The sequence below is a fragment of the Ipomoea nil genome, unplaced genomic scaffold (assembly GCF_001879475.1).
Source record: "Ipomoea nil cultivar Tokyo-kokei standard unplaced genomic scaffold, Asagao_1.1 scaffold2942, whole genome shotgun sequence".
Lineage (NCBI taxonomy): Eukaryota > Viridiplantae > Streptophyta > Magnoliopsida > Solanales > Convolvulaceae > Ipomoea > Ipomoea nil.
This window is the reverse complement of record NW_017619370.1, coordinates 980,039-996,302: the sequence shown is the minus strand read 5'-3', so window position 1 is coordinate 996,302 and position 16,264 is coordinate 980,039. Positions and strand designations below refer to the sequence as shown.

Here is a 16,264-nt window from a genome sequence, read left to right as displayed (position 1 = left end):
TATTGTTGATGTTGAATTGTTGATCAATGATCAAACATTCAGTTGATTCAACTACAGAATAATCTTGTTATCTTGAATTCTTTGAAACTGTAGTGCTGAGCGATGGTTAAATCAAGCCACATGATCTTCTAACTCATAAAGGCAGAAGGAAAAAAACCTATTCTAGAGTTCTAGCCTACTTTGAAGTCTAAATATACTATCTATAATATTATTTTTTTAAAATTTTTGGGGCCCTGTGCAAAGATGCCCCGGGACAGCCCTAGGGATACTTGACATGTAACTAGAATTTTAAATTCAAATATATATAATTCAATTTTCTTTGTTCACAAATTGGCACGCCCAATGGGAAAGGTCTACCTCTCATCTCTTCATAGGCACTTTCAATCAATATGGGTATGAAATTTGAAATGGAGAAAGATAAATGATACACCTTGGCACGAGTTAAAACAGCCTCATTTCCCAGAAGGAACGGCCTCATATCCCTTACATTAAATCTCCTTGGCACGAGTAAAAACAACATCATATCTTTCAAGATACTCCTTGACACGAGTAAAAAGGGCATCATATCTTTCAAGATACTCCTTAGCACGAGTTGAAACAGCCTTATATCTTTAAGTTGTAGTGTCGAGACTTCCTTGCACTACATACCTTTGAGTGGTATATGCTCTCAAGTGGTGTACAAGCAAGTCTCGAGGAGGCATTTGTTGATACTGAAATTTTGATAAATATTGATTATTTTTAATACTAATATATTTGAATATATTTTGGATAATATTGATATTATCTAATTTCTTTAATTAGATAATATCAAAAGAGTTTGAACCTATCAAAACTCTTCTATCATATGGCTATTCTAGAAAAGCTCTTCAAACAAGTTCATCTAAAAGCTTTTCAAAACCAGCGTGTGGTTGTGAAGTATTTCAAAGAAGCTCATCCAGATTTCATACTTCAATCCTTAAGACGTCAAGACTTCAAGGAGTTGAAAAACCTTCCAAGTAGTTGTCCGACTTAGTGGTCAAGGAAGCTAGCTTGAGTTGTACTAGGAGTGATAGTGCAAACCCTTTCACAATTTGTGAAAGGAGAGTGGAGTGGGCTTTGTTAATACTAACCAAACCATAAGCTTTTATAACGAAACTGTGCAAAGTTCATCTTAAAACCAAATATACAATTTCCGTTGTGCATAACTTCGAAAGGAGTCAATCTGAAAAATCAATTAGACTCTATTCACCCCACCCCCCTCTAGACTCTCTTTCGACCTGACCCTACCGGGACCAACAAAAAACCATAATAATAATAATAATAATAATAATAATAATAATAATAATAATAATAATAATAATAATAATATAACAATAATAACAATAATAATAACATGAATACTAATAGACCACAATAATAATAATAATAATAATAATAATAACAACAAAAACAACAACAACGACGACGACAACAACAACGACAACAATGACGAAGACAACAATAACAACAACAACAACGACAACGACGACGACGACGACAACAACAACAACAACAACAATATAAATGGAATGGTCAACCAAAGACCCCCAAATTTGTCTTCAATCCATCCATCCATTTCCAGAAGCTTTAATTCACTGCTTCTTCTCTGCGATTTCCATCTCCTCACTTCGAATCTCAACCATTTTAACTCGCATACTACTTAGTCTACTACATCTCAAATACAGCTTGCATACTATTTCTCAATTGCTTCTACGTATGAATGGATGGATTAGGTTAAATGATTTTGTTTAATCTCTATTTCAAACTTCGATTTCATAGAAGTTTCATTCAATTTCTAGCTTCAATCTGTCATTTAAGGTAACTTTCATACTTGATAAGAGTCTAAAAGATTATAATTTCACCTTACATTTAAGCTTATTTTCCTTGTTATTTGTTATATTTTTGCCCAAAGTATCCTCATTTGATTCATTTGTGTGTTTATGTGTAATTCTTGATGATTTAGATGAATTGAGTGATTTTTGGGGCATTTTGGATGCTTGTAGAGTCAATGGGAGTCAATGAAAAGCTATGAAGATGGAGAAACACCTTTTAGTGAGCCAAATTATGGTGTGTTTATTGGTCTTGGTCATTTGGACAAACATAGGCAAAAGCGGAGCAAAAGAGCAAGAAGTTGAAATTCCCGCACAAATCGTCCACTGCTCGATTTTTTGATCATATCTCTGCGTAGGAATGTCCAAACCAAGTAAATTTTATATCATTGGAAAGCTAACTTGAAGAGCTACAACTTTGATGAAGACAACAAATGATAATTCAAAGTTTTTGAGGGTGAAAACTGGCCTAGAAGACGACCTTAGTGCACTGGTAGTGCACACTGGCCGTGGCCACACCCGTGGCCTCTGGGCAGTGGGCCCTGCATTTCTGGCCACAGGTGTGGCCAAGGGCGTGGCCACACCCGTGGCCAGCCCTCTGCAACTTTTTGCAGCGCGTTTTGACTCCTTTTAAGAGGATTCTTCCACCCCAAAACAAATCTTTCATTACTTTTTCATTTCTCTTTCACTCCATAGCTAGGGTTAACTTTAGAATAGCTTAGATTAGTGTAGATTTGTGTCTCCTTTCCATTTCCAAGCTCAAGAACATTGCAAATCTTGGATTTCAAAGCTTCAATAGAGAAGTTTTCTTATTATCTCTTCTCTTTACTTTTCATCTATGCTTTCAATTACATCTTTAATATTTTGTATCTATTGTTAGATTATGAGTAGCTAAGTGTTTTAGGACTTGGATTTGGTTTGATTTCTTGCTATTGATTCCTATTAGAGTTGTATTGCATAAAGGGGATTATTTGGGTGCTCTAGGGTTAGTTGTGTGATTTGGGTTTGTTGTGAATTTGTGTATAATTGTTGGATCTAAATTATATGCTTGATTTGGAGTGTGTTTGTTGCTACGAGAGTAGAGCTTGTACACTAGCCACACATTCACACACTTATTGCCCAATACGAGAGTATTTTGGGTATTAAGGAGAGTTTATGACTTGTGTTCTTGCTTGGGCAACCTTGAGTTGAATTGCCACGAGAGTGGAGTTTAAGGTGAGGTTGCAAGTCCAAATAGCTACGAGAGTGGTATTTGGACACTTTTGTGCATCTCACTTACCCTATGCTTTGTTTTAATTCCCCAATCCTTAGTACAATATTTGGCATCTTAGCTTGAATCAACCAAATCCCGGTCCTTTTTTTTACTTGTTCTATTTGTTATTAGCTTGTTCGTATCAAACCATCTCCTTATCGATAGGTCTAGCTTCTAAAAGAATTGTTCTAGCTTGGTCTTAACTCCACTTTGCATCAATTCCTAACATTATAAGAGCCATCTCCAGTGGAACAATATCTAAACTCTATACTGTGATTTGATACTTGATGGATGTGTGAAAACTGTCCTCATCAAATTTGGCGTCGTTGCCGAGGATGGCTTGGTTTTGATTGTTTTGTGTTAGTTAACATTGGTGAATGACTATTCTAGGAGACTAGACCATTTTTTCTATATTTTTATTTTCTTTTTATTTGCCTTATGTGCTCAAGTGCTAATTGCTCAAATATGTATGGGTATGAGTTTCAAGGATCCTTACCACCATTCCAAATTTCTCCCCATGGATATGAATTGAATTGGAATATGAGCCAAACATATGGAGGAATTGAACAACAAGAACCACATCTCAATCTTGCCTACATGAGTCAAGAACCTTTTCAAGGAGGCACACCATCATTTACAATGCCACAACCTTTATGGTGTACCATTTGTGGAGGAGCACATGATGCCGAAAGTTGCTATATATTGGCTCCTAACTACCAACATTTGTGCCAATTTCAAGAGCCCTCTTACCAAGAGCCTCAACAAGGATTTCAATCCCTTGATCAAGAGCCCGAGATGATATCCAAGTTGATGAGTTTGATAATGGAAACGTCTTCACGAGTGGATGAGTTACAAACTCAATCGGAAAACATGATGGCTCAAGTACAAAGTTGGGCAACTCAAGAGCCGATTCAAGATTCATTGTCCAACGAAGAGGTTCAACAAGAGTTTCCCTTATCTAATGAATGGAATGAGGTTGATGGCGATGAGAATGTAAGGAAAAATCTTGAAAATGAAGTGCTTAAGGAGTGTCTTGAATCCAATCATTTGAATGAAGAAGATGACAAGATTGAGACTCAAATTGAGATTGAAGATAATGGTGCCAAGGAACCTTTGCAATATGACCCGTTTGAAGAAGAACAAGAAGTTAATGAGAGTGAAGTTGATAACATGCAAGATGAATTTGATGAATGCTCTCCCATGGATGATACTCTCATTAGTGAAGGCTTTAGAAGAGTGTCGGAACCGGGAGGAGTTGATGTTCTTAAAAGTGGAGGCCCGCATTGGCCTATATTTGAATCAAAGGATTCTCACTTCTTATTGGTGCATGAGAAAGATCCAAGACTCTCCTTATTTGCAAATGAAAAGGAAAGTCAAGAAGAGAAAAGAAGTGGAGACCAAGGAAATGATCAAGCTCTTGAGTATTATCAAGACCCAATCTTTAAGAAGAAGACCTCATTTGATTTATGGATCAAAAATGGATTTGAGGAAGGGATATTCTTGGAGTTTGATTTGGACGAGCTGAGTGTCTTAAACTTTCACGTGGTGAAGATGAGCTTAAGGGAATTTATTGATGGCCACCACTTGAAGAAATACCTAGAAGAAAAGGTTTATAGAAAGATGAGAATTTTTCTCCTCCAATCCATTGATGGTTGAACACTTGAGAGGTTGAGTCGAGCTAGCCATGTTATCTTTTACTTTATTGAATTTTATTTTATTTTTTTTCTTTATATTTTGAATGTTGATATATTATGTTTTCTCTTGTGCTTTCATGTGTGTTGAGATTAACAAGAACAATAAAAATAATAATAATGGCAGAAAAGGTAAAGAAGGCAAGATTTACGTGGTTCGGCAAAGTGCCTACATCCACGGGAGTGAAACAATACTCTTATTATTTGTGATGGTGATAGTGGTGACACAATCCCTTAGAGATATAACCAATATATTTATAGGCATCTAATCCCTATACAATAGGTCTACCCGTTTCACTCTTACTCCTAGTATGAGACAAACACTTATTCCTAATCCATATATGAGACAAACTCAACAATCTCCACCTTGGCGAATATGTTCTTTAGGAGAAAAGATAACTCAACAAATCTCCACCTTGACGAATATGCTCTTTAGGAGAAAAGACTTATCTCACCATCTCCACCTTCACATATATGCCCTTTAGGAGAAAAGACTATCTCCACCTTCGCAAATATGTCCTTTAGGAGAAAAAGATAACTCAACAAATCTCCACCTTAGCAAAAATGTCCCTTAGGAGAAAAGACTTATCTCAACATCTCCACCTTCACAATTATGCCCCTTAGGAGAAAAAAACTTATCTCACATATACACATGGGTAGGAACAACCATGCTCATCCCAACTAGCCAGCCACATGCATACGCAGCATCAAACGTTACCCAGTGCATGTACACGAACCGCTTTGTTTCAAGCCATTCGCCCCTCAGCCGTCGACCTGTTATACCGCCGCGACTCATGCTAACTGCCCCGTTCAGCTGACTTCCTGCATCCGGCCCATACCAGGTCCATGTCCCCTCCTGGTATCCACGCTGCCCCAACACAACAGCGCCCCTGCAAAGTCACACTAAACCCGTGTGTCTTGCCCAATGCTCCACTAACCAGCAATTACCACTGGCCAGCAACACGCACAACGCAGCATCAAACGTTTCCCAGTGCATGTTCACGAACTTCTTCGTTGTCCCGAGAAGTCCTCCCATACCAGCCGTGACTCATGCCAAGCCCCGGCCCATACCAGGTCCATGTCTCATGACAAGCCCAACCCGTACCAGCCATGACTCATCTCAAATTCGGCCTATACCGAGCCAATATTGACCCATATTGATACCAGGTTCATGACCCCTCCTGGTATCCGCGCTGCCCAACACTACAGCGCCCCTCACCACTTTCTCATCTAGCATCTAGAAACACCCAACAAGTTCAAACAATGTTCGAACTTGTTCCTTGTAACTGCAAGAACATCACCTTCACTATAATAAGAGTCATCAGCATGTACCACGTCCGTAGCTTCTTGCTTCTTCAACTCCCCCAAATCAGCCTCTTCCAGATTTGCTGGCTTTTCTGCCTTCAAGGTTTTCAGAAGGCCCTGATATGCCAACAAGTCCTTTACCCTAGACCGCCATAACCCAAAATTCCCTATACCATCAAACTTTGATATCTCGAATTTTGTACTTGAACTAGCCATCTCAACAGTGATCTGATACCAATTTGTTGAGATTAAACAAGAACAATAAAAATAATAATAATGGCAGAAAAGGTAAAGAAGGCAAGATTTACGTGGTTCGGCAAAGTGCCTACATCCACGGGAGTGAAACAATACTCTTATTATTTGTGATGGTGATAGTGGTGACACAACCCCTTAGGGATATAACCAATATATTTATAGGCATCTAATCCCTATACAATAGGTCTACCCGTTTCACTCCTACTCCTAGTATGAGACAAACACTTATTCCTAATCCATATATGAGACAAACTCAACAATGTGTATATTCCTTTGACTCTAGGAGTGACACTAAGGAGTATGCTCAATTCCAAGAAGGCTTCATAATGATTCTTTGGCACAAGAAGATTCATTAAGGGAGTCTCATCTACCTTCTCTACTTTCTTTAAATGTGTTTAGTGCTTTACTTAATGTAGATAGTAGATATTGTGCTCATTGTGCTTATTGTGCCACCATTTTCTCCCCTCGTGCTTTATTTTCTTTCACATCGAGGACGATGTAGCTTTAAGTGTGGGGGAGGGGATAATTTGGGTGTTTTCTAAAAAAATATAAACTTTTTGAAACCTTGCTTGGATGACTCATTGTGCTTTGTGTTGAATAAATTGCCTTTATATACTTGAATTTGTGATTACTCCCCTTTGTTGGTTTGTGGTTTGCTTGGTGGAACTTGTTACAATGCAACTTGTGATTGATGAGTCAAGGTGTAACACATGATTGATCTATTCCCTTGCCAATGATTTTGTTAACCACCTAATAATTGAATAAATTCTTGATCTTGTGTGTTGTGCATTGCTAGTGAAGGCTTATGTGAGATTCCGGTAATGGTTGTTTTGCTGGAACTTGCCTCATTACTCTCTAAGTGAAATCTAAGATTTGCATGTTTTGAAATGATTTAGGCCATTTTTGTTTAGCCCAAGCCTTTAAGCCTACCCTTGTACACATATGTTTACCCCTAGTTGTCCCCGTTGAGCCTTTTCTATTTGTTCAATAAGTGCTAAGCACCTAATCCCCTTTGTGTTTGTTCTTCTTGTGTTAACCGTTGTCATTTAACCCTTAAACATTAGCCAAAATATTTCCCTCCACCCTTGAGAGAATAGTGCACTTGTTCTTTTTGTTGGAAGTGATTCTTTTTCTTTTTGGAGCTTGTTTTGTTAGCAACACTCTCTATAATGTTATCTAAGTGTGATGGTCTAGATTTATTGAAAAAATTTCTTTGTTGATTTGAAAAAAAAAAAAAAAAAAGAGAAAAAAATGATGAGAAAATTGAAAAAAAAAAAGTCACGAAAATGTTGAAAATAGATGAAGAAATAAAAAAGAAGAAGTTCAATAAAAGTTTGATAGTTTGCTTTGAAAATTGTTCTCAACCTCCACTACTTTATAGTGTTACCTTGTGTTTAGTTGTTAGTTGCTCCTTAGTTCTTTGATGCCATATCTCTCCAATCTCAATTGTGAATAACTCCGAAGTTCTCTCTTTTATTTGATTTCCTTACCCCTTCTTTGTCAACCATTCACCCTTGGCCTCATTACGAGCCTAATAAAAGTCCTACTTGATCTTGGCATGCAATCTAGCTTAGAGTTGAACTAGTGAGAGTATGAAGGGCAAGCCTATGGAATCTCATTCAAAGCCAAGTTTTGCATAATCTCAACTTAGTATTTGTGCACACTTGATCCTCACGTTCTATAATAATTTTGGTGCTTGGTTATTGGCTAGAGAATGGAACTTGTGTGGAATGCTAAGATGATTCTTGAAACAAGTTGTGTTGTGTCGAGTTGGATTGTGGTTTGTTAAGTTGTGCAAAGTGGGAGTATGATCAACTTCAGTGCTATATTGGTGGTTTAGTCCTTGTTTTTGCTTGAGGACAAGCAAAGGTTTAAGTGTGGGGGGGTTGATAAGAGTCTAAAAGATTATAATTTCATCTTACATTTAAGCTTATATTCATTGTTATTTGTTATATTTTTGCCCAAAGTATCCTCATTTGATTCATTTGTGTGTTTATGTGTAATTCTTGATGATTTAGATGAATTGAGTGATTTTTGGGGCATTTTGGATACTTGTAGAGTCAATGGGAGTCAATGAAAAGCTATGAAGATGGAGAAACACCTTTTAGTGAGCCAAATTATGGTGTGTTTATTGGTCTTGGTCATTTGGACAAACAAAGGCAAAAGTGGAGCAAAAGAGCAAGAAGTTGAAATTCCCGCACAAATCGTCCACTGCTCGGTATTTTGATCATATCTCTGCGTAGGAATGTCCAAAACAAGTGAAGTTTATATCATTGGAAAGCTAACTTGAAGAGCTACAACTTTGATAGAGACCACAAATGCTAATTCAAAGGTTTTGAGGGTAAAGACTGGCCTAGAAGACGACCTTAGTGCACTGGCAGTGCACACTGCCTGTGGCCACGGGTCTGGCCACGGCCGTGGCCACACCCGTGGCCACTGGGCAGCACTAGTACAAAAAACATCTATAAAATTGATTAATTCGCATCCAAAATTAGAACTTTGGACGCCAAAAGTGTAACGCGGTGGCATTTTTGTAATTAAAATGCCACTGTATAAATAAATTTTTTTTTTAATTTTAAAGGCGTCCAAAGCTATGTACTTTGGACGCGGATATTAAAAGCGTTCTATTATTCGCGTCCAAAGCTGGCCACTTTGGACTCGAATAATAGAATCCCTTTACTCAACCGAGTCCAAAGTGGCTAACTTTGGACGCGCTTTATTAATTTTATCCCCCACAACCCTACCATCAGATCAGATCGACGCACCACCTTCCATAGCAGATCAGATCGTAGCTCTCCATCCTCCACCGCACGCCGTCCATCGCCGTCGTCCGGCCAGTCCAGTCCATCGCCGAACACTGCCGCCCAAGCTTCTTCATCGTCCATAGCTCCGATCGCACTCACTGTCGCTGCTTCAGACCGCTTCCCCTCCGCTGCCGCCCAAGCTCGCCGCCGCTGCTGCTCCAAGCTACGCACGCCGACCGCGCCTCCAGTCTCCAAGCTTCGGACGCCGACCGCATCGCAGGTAGGTACGTCGTTTTTAAATGTTTTTTTATTTGTTATTTTTTTTCAAAAATAGTAATTAATTTAATTATTTTTTGTTATTTGTTATGGTTGTTTATTTATTTTAAAATTTGTTGTGTATATTCCTTTTCAATCCCTCCGTATGTTCTTCTATATTGCTTTTATTGGAAGTAGTTCTCTTGGGGGATTCATAGCCACATCACAGCTGATTGGAGCACTGGCAAATTCATCAAGAGCTGCTGAAGTTCCAGAGATCGCACAAGGTCTTGCTATAGACATTGGAGCAGTCTCCATATTTTCCTTTCTTTATTACAGGGAGAATAGAGCTAAAAATGCTCAAATAGCTAAGCTCTCAAGAGAAGAGAACCTCTCAAATCTAAAGCTTCGTGTGGTTGAGAAGAGAATTATTCCTGTTAGTGATTTTAGAGGAATTGCTTGTTTGGACATTCTTGCTGGTCCTTCATCTTTCATTTCTGAGTGTTTTAAACTCAGTAAAGATTTGCTTGAGCTAGTTTAGAGAGCTCCCGGCTCTAATATGTGCATGTCTTGCCTCCTGGGGCAAAAAGCTCTCTAGAAGAGATTCTTGGGGTAGCTTCTAGCCTTAGGGGCCCATTCGGGTTTTGTGCCATGAATGGTGGAGTCTTTATAGGCTCCAAGTATAGCACACACTCGGAGTTGGGAGTGTCTTTAGCTTGGCTTGGATCCATAGGGCAAGTTTGATGGAAAAGAGAGAGTAAAATATAAATTTTCAGTATCCTCCATGTTACAAGTAATTATTCTTTCATTCTCTTTAACTATCCTTCATTAGGAAAACATTTTCAGTATATATTTCCTCAAATGTATAATTATCCTCAAGTTTTATCTTCAAGGGTGTATAATATAAATTTTCTTGTGCAGGGAGCAAATAGGGAACTATGCTACAATGGCAGCAGGTCCCAAGTATGTCCAATACTAAAAGCTTTGTTGATGATTTTACCAATTGCTTGTAAAATTTAAAAATTAATATTGCTTGGATACATCTAAGTTAGATGGATGGGATGGCATTTCACTTGAATATTCTATTGAATGGTCATTGCAGTTGATCATTACACAGGAAGTACTCTCAAAGTAAGACCAACCATCTCTATTTCATTTTATTTTCTACTGTGTGAAGGCTTAAGCTTAAACATATTTTTTCCTGATTTAACCTTTTACCATCCATGCAGAATCAGCATTTGTTGCAGATGCTAGCTGAAAGAGATGAACTTAATATCAAGGTCTCTGTTTTGGCACTTTCATTGGTTGCAATTTCTCTTTTAAACTATCAATTTCTCTTTTAAAAGTGATTCCTGTTGTTGAAATGTTATATGGTCATTGATGTGATGGTGCATACTAATTAACTCCTTTACAGGAGAATTGAAGAGGTTGCGAAACCTTGTTGCAGATGCAAAAGCCAACAATATAAAAGTTGTCTGTGCTTTAGTCAAAAGAATGTTGGAAAGGAACATGTTTCTCCATGGGTTTGTGGATATAAATGAAGGTTGTGCAACAGAAAGAGTAAATGAACATACAGAGATACAGAATGCTAGAGTCCAAACTGCATATGAGAAGTAAGGACTAAATTTTATAAAACCCCACCTTAAATCAAGGGTTTCCCTTATCCATTGTCTTTGGTTTCTTTGCTGCAACTGGCCAAGTGACCATAACCATTTTTGTTGTATAGGTTGTTTGCAAACACACGAATTGAGCACTTCACCCATTTGGACATAGTATGCTCCAAAACACCTGGTCAGATAATTGATGGATTGTTTCTTGCTATTTGCATTCCTTATAGATGGAGTATATGTTGTTGGATGACCCTACTATGACAATTTTCTGGCCTTGTTTCTGACTTAATTCATTCTTGGTCTGTTTTCTTCTTCATATAAGAAAAGTTTGTCACTGTAAATGGCTATGGAAGCCAAAAATGAGGAAATCTTTAGTTAATTATGTATATCTAAATCCTTTGTATTATCTATAATTTTTGCAGGTTAAACAAATGTTGATAGAATTGGTGTGTAGTATATATCTTAAATTGATTAATGTTGAAATATATTATTTGGTAGTTATGCTGGGATGTACAGGAAAATATTGGTAGTTTTATAAATTTTTTTTTTTTTTAAATTGTTTACTATACGCGTCCAAAGTTCAGGAACTTTGGACGCATATATTATTTTTCTTTAAATAAATAAACACTATACGCGTCCAAAGTTCACGAACTTTGGACGCGATTTTTCATTTTTCGCGTCCAAAGTAGCTTTGGACGCGAATTGTATATACAATTCGCGTCCCCGCCATCTGCGTCCCAGCTACTTTGGACGCGAATGACGCTTTACTTTGGACGCGAATGACTGTTTCTGTACTAGTGCAGTGTGCCCTGCATTTCTGGCCACAGGTGTGGCCAAGGGCGTGGCCACACCCGTGGCCAGCCCTCTGCAACTTTTTGCAGCGCGTTTTGACTCTTTTAAGAGAATTCTTCCACCCCAAAACATATCTATCATTACTTTTTCATTTCTCTTTCACTCCATAGCTAGGGTTAACTTTAGAATAGCTTAGATTAGTGTAGATTTGGGGCTCCTTTCCATTTCCAAGCTCAAGAACATTGCAAATCTTGAATTTCAAAGCTTCAATAGAGAAGTTTTCTTATTATCTCTTATCTTTACTTTTCATCTATGCTTTCAATTACTCCTTTAATATTTTGTATCTAATGTTAGATTATGAGTAGCTAAGTGTTTTAAGACTTGGATTTGGTTTGATTTCTTGCTATTGATGCCTATTAGAGTTGTATTGCATAAAGGGGATTATTTGGGTGCTCTAGGGTTAGTTGTGTGATTTGGGTTTGTTGTGAATTTGTGTATAATTGTTGGATCTAAATTATATGCTTGATTTGGAGTGTGTTTGTTGCTACGAGAGTAGAGCTTGTACACTAGCCACACATTCACACACTTATTGCCCAATACGAGAGTATTTTGGGTATTAAGGAGAGTTTATGCTTTGTGTTCTTGCTTGGGCAACCTTGAGTTGAATTTCCACGAGAGTGGAGTTTAAGGTGAGGTTGCAAGTCCAAATAGCTACGAGAGTGGTATTTGGACACTTTTGTGCATCTCACTTACCCTATGCCTTGTTTTAATTCCCCAATCCTTAGTACAATATTTGGGATCTTAGCTTGAATCAACCAAATCCCGGTCATTTGTTTTACTTGTTCTATTTGTTATTAGCTTGTTCGTATCAAACCATCTCCTTATCGATAGGTCTAGCTTCTAAAAGAATTGTTCTAGCTTGTGCTTAACTCCACTTTGCATCAATTCCTAACATTACAAGAGCCATCTCCAGTGGAACGATATCTAAACTCTATACTGTGATTTGATACTTGATGGATGTGTGAAAACCGTCCTCATCAATACTTAATCTGTTAACATCCATGCTTATTTTATAGAATTTAGCACTAATTTTACATTCTAGGAAATCCTACATCTATGTAATGCAAATTCAGCTTATGGTTACTGTGGATGTCAAATTCAAGCACATATATTCTACAATTGGTGCTTTGAATGCACATGTGTCATATGTCAAATGTACATTTAGTTGGTGCTTTGAAACATTTTTAAATTACAAATTATTACAGTCCTCTTTATAAACTACGTTAGTGGTTGAATTACAACTATTATCTGACTAACTAGTTTTTCTTAGGCGCATTGCGCGATTAGGATAATGCCCAATATTTTTTAAAATAAGTACTTTAAAGTATATCAAGTCAAGATTATATTGGAATTGTTCATGCATAGATAATTGAATGTTGAATTTGCATATTTAAATAGATAATTCTAAGTTTACAAATACAAGATAATATAGTCAAGATTGATTATAATTGTTAATAAAATAATTGTATAGGTATGGTTGAAATCAAATACTCGACATAAGGGAGAGCAAATAAAAATTAGGGAATAAAATATTAAATATATACTAATATTGAAGAGCTAACTACTGATTGCCAAACAATGATATTGCGAGGTAGTTTCCTAGTTCAATTTGTTGTGTGATTTGAATACTATATTTGTCAATAAATCCCCTAAGTAGTTAATATGATTGACTTAATTATATTTTTTTATTTTTTTATATTTTTTAAAACTATTATTATTATTATTATTATTATTATTAAATATATGTATACCCTTAGGTCATTTTACATGTTAATCTAAACATCTAATTTTTTCAAATATCTTTTTACCATCGTTGATATAATTCGGTAGTCAAATCCGCTAACGTTAATCGTTGACTGCTGATTGTCAAACAAGGACATTGCGAGGTAGTTCTCACTTCAATTTGTTGTGTGATTTGAATACTCTCTTTGTCAACAAATTACTCAAGTAGTTAATATATATATATATATATATATATATATATATATATATATATATATATATATATATATATATATATATATATATATATATATATATATATATATATATATATATATATCAATAGAATGGTGTTTTGTGCCCCAAACATTAGTATATATTAGCTCTAGTGGTTTATGACTAACCATGGTATTGTCTGAAAAAGGTAATTTATGGCTTTTATTAATATTACAAGAAGAACAATAGAAATTGCAAAGAGAGGACAACCCAGTTGAGACATTATTTTGACATAGGAGATCACCCAGGATTTTATTTGACGGGTGTCCTAACCGATGATGCCAGTCAGACACAAATGACACGGTTGCAACATGAACTTGGGGCTGACGAGACAAGGTAGCATAATAAACGTCATTGGCATTCTCCCCCCGCATTAGAGACTCCTGCATTTGCAGATCCTTAACAAGAAAGAAAGATGGAAAAAATTCCACGAAGACACGATTAGTTTTGCACAACTTTGATATAGAAACCAAATTGTTGCGTAATTTTGGAACACAAAGAACATTAGCTAATGAAAGATTTCTTTTTGGTGTGGGGAGAGTAGTATGACCAGTATGTGATATTTTAAGACTTTTACCGTCACCCAAGTGTATTTTATCTGGACCTCCGTAATAAGCAAATGTTTGTAATGAACAGGAAGTTGATGTGGCGTGATGAGATGCGCCGTTGTCAAACAACCAAGGTTGTTGTAGTGGAACAGAAGCCATAGTAGCATTAGACGCAAGAAAATAAGTTGAAGTGGGAGCCTGAGAGGGACAAACATTATTGTCCTTTAAAAATCTTGCTAGTCTACGGCAAAACCGTGTCTCATGTCCCGGACAGTTATAGAACCTGCAAAACACTGCATTCCTACCATTGTTTGAATTGTTCCAAGAAAAACGATTGTTTTGTCCATTAAAGCCTCCACGAGATCGCCGTGAAAATTGACCACTCTGGTCGCGACTAGAATTATTAGTCTTGCTATTAGTTCTCCGATCACCCTTTTGAGCAATATTGGCTGTCGCGAGCATGGTTTGGCGTTGATCATCTGTTGCTCTCGTCAACCTTTCATGAGCAGTCAAAATATTAGACAATTCAGCAAAGGAGATTGGATTCTCCCGAATCCGAATGGCTGAAAAACATGGATTGTATTCCCCGCCTAATTGGGTAATGACATAAAAAACTAAATCATCTTCAGATACCGGACTTGCAGCCAAAGCTAGATCATCTCCAATGGCCCGCATTTAATTTCATTAATATATTCAACAATAGTCCTATTTCCACTACTACAGAAAACGGTTTTAACGTCGGTTAAAATACCCCATTTAACGTCGATTATCTTTCGACGTCGACTTTAGAGACGTCGTAAGTAAATGATACGACGTCGATTAAAAAACCGACGTCGTATGTTTTTTTAAATTAAATGAATTAACATACGGCGTCGGCTTTTAGGTACAAGCCGACGCCTTATATATTTATGTTAGGAATAAAGTGTAATGATTTTGATATGCCAAATATGTATTTGTAGTACCCCCAATTTTATTTATAGGTCTAGTAGAGTCTTAGACCATGATCAGGAAATTATTTAAGTTGCAAAAGAGAAAAACAGAGGAAGATGCATAAAATGGAAGAAGAAGATATCAAGCCTAAAATCAAGAATTTGTCTGGAGAAAATGGCAAATTGAAGAAGAAGATGAATGATATAATATTTACGTCAAAGCTACTCAAAAGATATCTCAGAAGAATTTTCGATGAAGAAAATTACGATTGGAAGATGGCATGAAATTAACTTGGAGATCAAGCATCTATGGAAAGAAAGGAGTACACCAAAGATGATTGGAGATTTAATCAAAAGGCTGTTTGGATGAAGTGGATGATGCTTGATATGTTATGTGAAATGTCTCAAGTTCAAATCTCACCATTAATAATTTTACAAGGTAAAATTTGAGAATGGAGTTGGGCGCTAGTTTGGCATTGGACGCCGATTACAAGTGAAAATTGGGAAGCAATTTCACTTGGGTGGCATAGAAATTGAAATTGGGAGCTAGTTCGAAGAAATTGAAATTGGGAACCAGTTTGAAGCAAGTCTGGGAGCACAAAGGAGAAATTCAATTTCTCCAATTTGGGTGCCAATTACAAGCCGTTGGGAGAGCCAATTGCTCCCAATTACGAAGGAGAAATTCAATTTGGGAGCCAATTGCAAGTCAAAGTCAATTGGGAGCCAATTACAAAGGAGAAATTCAATTTGGGTGCCAATTACAAGAAAATTGAAATTGGGTGTCAATTACAAAGGAAAAATTCAAACAAGAAAATTGAAATTGGGTGTCAATTACAAAGGAGAAATTCAAATTGGGTGGAAGTTCAAAGCCAGTTTGAAGTCTGAGAACACCCATACGTGAGAATGAAGAAGATGAAGAAGAACTTACAGTGAAAATATTCTCACAAGGAAAAATACTAGTCTAACTAGTATGGGATT

The 16,264-nt window shown here is 36.9% G+C and overlaps 1 protein-coding gene and 1 long non-coding RNA gene across 2 annotated transcripts; both read right to left on the bottom strand.

The window, feature by feature from the left end:
* Positions 1 to 567: 567 nt before the first annotated feature.
* On the bottom strand, positions 568 to 10,919 carry LOC109162470. The gene is made up of 3 exons (XR_002051092.1): positions 10,762 to 10,919; positions 10,675 to 10,685; positions 568 to 578 (listed from the first exon to the last, which is right to left on the bottom strand). It is a non-coding gene; the product is annotated as an uncharacterized LOC109162470 (long non-coding RNA).
* A 3,013-nt stretch (positions 10,920 to 13,932) lies between these two features.
* LOC109162435 lies at positions 13,933 to 15,032 on the bottom strand. The gene is made up of 2 exons (XM_019311137.1): positions 14,083 to 15,032; positions 13,933 to 13,948 (listed from the first exon to the last, which is right to left on the bottom strand). The coding sequence occupies exons 1-2, from the start codon at positions 15,030 to 15,032 to the stop codon at positions 13,933 to 13,935; spliced, it is 966 nt and encodes a 321-aa protein (XP_019166682.1).
* Positions 15,033 to 16,264: the final 1,232 nt, after the last annotated feature.

Bases quoted from the DNA above. Each gene is read 5' to 3' on its own strand.
- LOC109162435 (XM_019311137.1), bottom strand. From the start codon at position 15,032: ATGCGGGCCATTGGAGATGATCTAGCTTTGGCTGCAAGTCCGGTATCT.